Source organism: Sinocyclocheilus rhinocerous, unplaced genomic scaffold (genome assembly GCF_001515625.1).
Source record: "Sinocyclocheilus rhinocerous isolate Xijiao unplaced genomic scaffold, SAMN03320098_v1.1 scaffold50, whole genome shotgun sequence".
NCBI classification, from domain to species: domain Eukaryota; kingdom Metazoa; phylum Chordata; class Actinopteri; order Cypriniformes; family Cyprinidae; genus Sinocyclocheilus; species Sinocyclocheilus rhinocerous.
Genome location: NW_015641057.1, coordinates 1,473,943 through 1,477,220, shown reverse-complemented (window position 1 = coordinate 1,477,220; position 3,278 = coordinate 1,473,943). Strand labels below are relative to the sequence as shown.

The following is a 3,278-nucleotide window of genomic DNA, read 5'->3' as shown; positions in this document are numbered from 1 at the left end:
GTTAAAAACACTTGAATACAGTAAATATCAAATGATCTGTAATAACAGTGAACAAAGGACCAAGTTCTTACTGATGCAGTCTGAAACTTCATTAAAAATAAAGTTCATCAAATAAAGTTTATTGTTTGGTTTCTGTGTAGACCTGGGTTTGCCGCTCTTTAAATAAACAAACAGTGATGTAGAATTGGTGGGCGGGGCTAAACAGGCAGTGATGTAGAAGCAGGCGTTGATCTTCTTCTGCGGAGGCGGTGTTTATCCACACTATTGCATCATAGAGTGGCACACTGATTCCACAAGCTGTTGTTTTGGCAGACTGGCTTCAATATAAGCTGTTTTTAGACTAACGAGAAAGTTTTGAGTTCTGAAACAATGAGCACTTACAGTATATGTCAAAAAATCAAGGGAATTTTGATTTCTCAGTTCATGACCCTTTTAATAAAACAGATATTTCCAGTCCTGGCTTCTGATTGGTCAATCCGTTTATAAAATGTAGTTTATAAACTGTTGTCAGTGTTTTAGACCTGTAACAGTTATTATTGTGGTGTTCAGGTGAGTTCTGGTTGAGTTAAATAAGTAGAGTTCAAACAGGCTGTTCTGATCATGTGACTGACTCTGTCCCATCTGCAGATGGGTGGTGTGGAGGGCGAGATGTCGTACCTGCGCAGAGAGAGACACATCCTGGTTCTTCAGATCGAGGCACTGCGCAGGGAGAACCAGCAGGCGTATGCAGACCTGGAGACCCAGAGCAGACAACACCAGCAGGAGATCAACACCCTCAGAGAAGAGAGTCTGCAGGTGAACATCTACTGAGGAACAACACCGAGTCAGCATTTAGGATGTTTTTTAGGAGAAATTAGGAGAAGCAAAAATATAACAAGAAGGTATTCAAATTAGTCAGCTAAAAAAATAAAGGTTCCATAGGGGAGATGCCATAGAAAACCATCTTTGGTTCCTCAAAGAATTCTTAGTGTGAAGAACATTTTATGAATCTGAAGAACTTTTTTCAGCTATAAAGATCCTTTTGATCAATAGAAATATTCCATGGTTGGTTCTTCCATCGATGCTGACAAAGAGCCTTTATTTTATAACAAGGACTTTGTTTTGGACACAACATTAAATTAGAAAGCGAGAATGAAAAAAGGAAAACAATTAAATATAATTAAAACAACTATATAAATAAAAATAAATACAAGAACAGAAAAAATATGGACTCAAGAGAATAAATAAAAAAAACATCTAAACAAAAACAGGCATATCAAAGTGTACAGAATTATCAGATATATTAACAAAATATTAAATTAAACTGAAAAATAAATCTAAATGAAAACGTTAAAAAAACTAATAAAAATGATAATGCACAATTACTAAAATTAAAATGAAAACTGAATATATATATATATATATATATATATATAAAATCTAAATAAATAAATAACTACAAATGTATTTCATAAAAATTTGACTGAATATTTAAGAAATATTTGCTAAAATTTATGTTTACATTTTTTTTACAATTTACCTGCCTGTGAGGCACTTTGGTGGGCTGTTGTTAAATGTGCTATATAAATAAACTAAACTAATCATTATAGCGGTGTCTTTTTCCAGTTCTGAACTTTGACGACATATTTATGCTAAGACGTGAAAAGGATTGCAAATAAGTTTAGGGCTCACAAACTTTCATAATCTGAAACCAGATTGGATTCATTCGGATTGACGACAATTACGTAAACATTCCTAATTGAAAACCGACATCAGTTTCAATCTGTTCCTCATGCATCATATTAATAAGAAATCATAATGTTCCTCATATAAGCCTTCATTGTAATATAAAGAACTTTCTAGTAATCCTAAAGACCTCGATTAGGTTGTTCAGGTGTGTTTGATTCGAGTTCGAGCTAAACTCCAGGAAAGTGGACCTCAAGGGCCAGAGCTGAGAACCCCTGATGAAAAATATAGTTATATGTAGTTATGTACAGGAGCTGCATTTCCTTTAATTTATCATTATACTGTCATCTAGTGGTTTTTGTGCTGGTTGTGTTTGTAGGTGTTCAGGGCATTTCGTGAGGTTCTGGAGGAACAGAGGCAGATGTCTGAGAGAAGGTACAGGAATCTGCTGTTAGACGCCATTCAGGACGCGGTTCATCTGTCCTCACAAAACCTGCAGCTCCAGGAGGAAATCCAGCAGCTCCATGACACATCTGATCCAACACGGGGAAAAGAAGTCACTGGAAAAGATCAAATCGAGTTCTTTTTAGCTTAATGTCCATGGAGAGCATCGGTGACAGGCGTTTGATTACCAGGGTGAATGTGTGAAAACAAACAGGAATGTATTGCCATTGCATTGCATTCGTCAAGTAGTTTTTCTGTCCACACTAACAGTAAAAAAGTGAAACTACGCAGGAAAACCTTCCAGTGTAAGGGAAATTAAAAAGTCTTGATTCACCTTTTCATAAATTGAGGGCTAAAAAGGTCTTAAATTAAAGCAGAAAGCCTTATTTTCATAAAGTCATGACATTAAATGTTGCATGCAGTGCAAAACGACTATCTTCCACAATATGTTTGTTTTGTTTCCCAATACAAATATCTAAACATTTTTAAAGGGGGCATAACACACAGTTTCACCCAATCTCATGTTAATCTTGAGTACCTATAGAGTAGTACTGCATCCTTCATATCTCCAAAAAGTCTTTAGTTTGATCATATTTATAAAAGAAAATACAGCTTTACGATTAAAAGCTGAGCTCCTGGGGGCACGCCGTGGGCGGAGCTAAAGAGTGACGAGCACTTGGGCGCCGAACGCCAACAAAACAAAACAGACATTTGATGCCGTTTAGTGATGGGAAGTTCGGATCATTTTACCGACTCGGACCTTTGAGTCTCGTTCAGCAAAATGAATGAATCTTTTTTCGAGTCATTTCGTTCATTTTAGCAAAATATAATTAAAATGTTACGTGTTACTTCCCTAACACGTCTACTACTTACGCAAACGTTGATCACACTACAAACAATACAAAACTGCAATAAGAAACAGAAAAGATTAATTCATTGTTTACCTAGGTCTTCAGTCTATGATTAGCTCACCTCACCTCTTATCTGACAAGTCTTCGGGTTTGAGTCGTTCATCACGTGACAGCCCATAAACTTAACCAATGCAGTCTGAGCCGGAAACAGAATTGATTCGTTCATCTCTCGAGTCTTTCCAATCATTCGTTCTTTTGTCACGTGACGTGACAGCATTGGACAGAGAAATTAGTTAATTTACAAGCTTCCTTACAAAC

At 36.3% G+C, this 3,278-nt stretch overlaps 1 protein-coding gene across 1 annotated transcript in view; it reads left to right on the top strand.

Annotated features, from left to right (window-relative positions):
* The window catches only part of LOC107754518 (polyamine-modulated factor 1-binding protein 1-like), an 8,506-nt gene extending 6,246 nt beyond the window's left edge, over positions 1-2,260 (top strand). The window contains exons 5-6 of the mRNA XM_016570994.1: positions 628-795; positions 2,045-2,260. Of these exons, the coding sequence (XP_016426480.1) occupies positions 628-795; positions 2,045-2,260 (384 nt within the window). The remainder of the gene's footprint in view (positions 1-627; positions 796-2,044) is intronic.
* Positions 2,261-3,278: the final 1,018 nt, after the last annotated feature.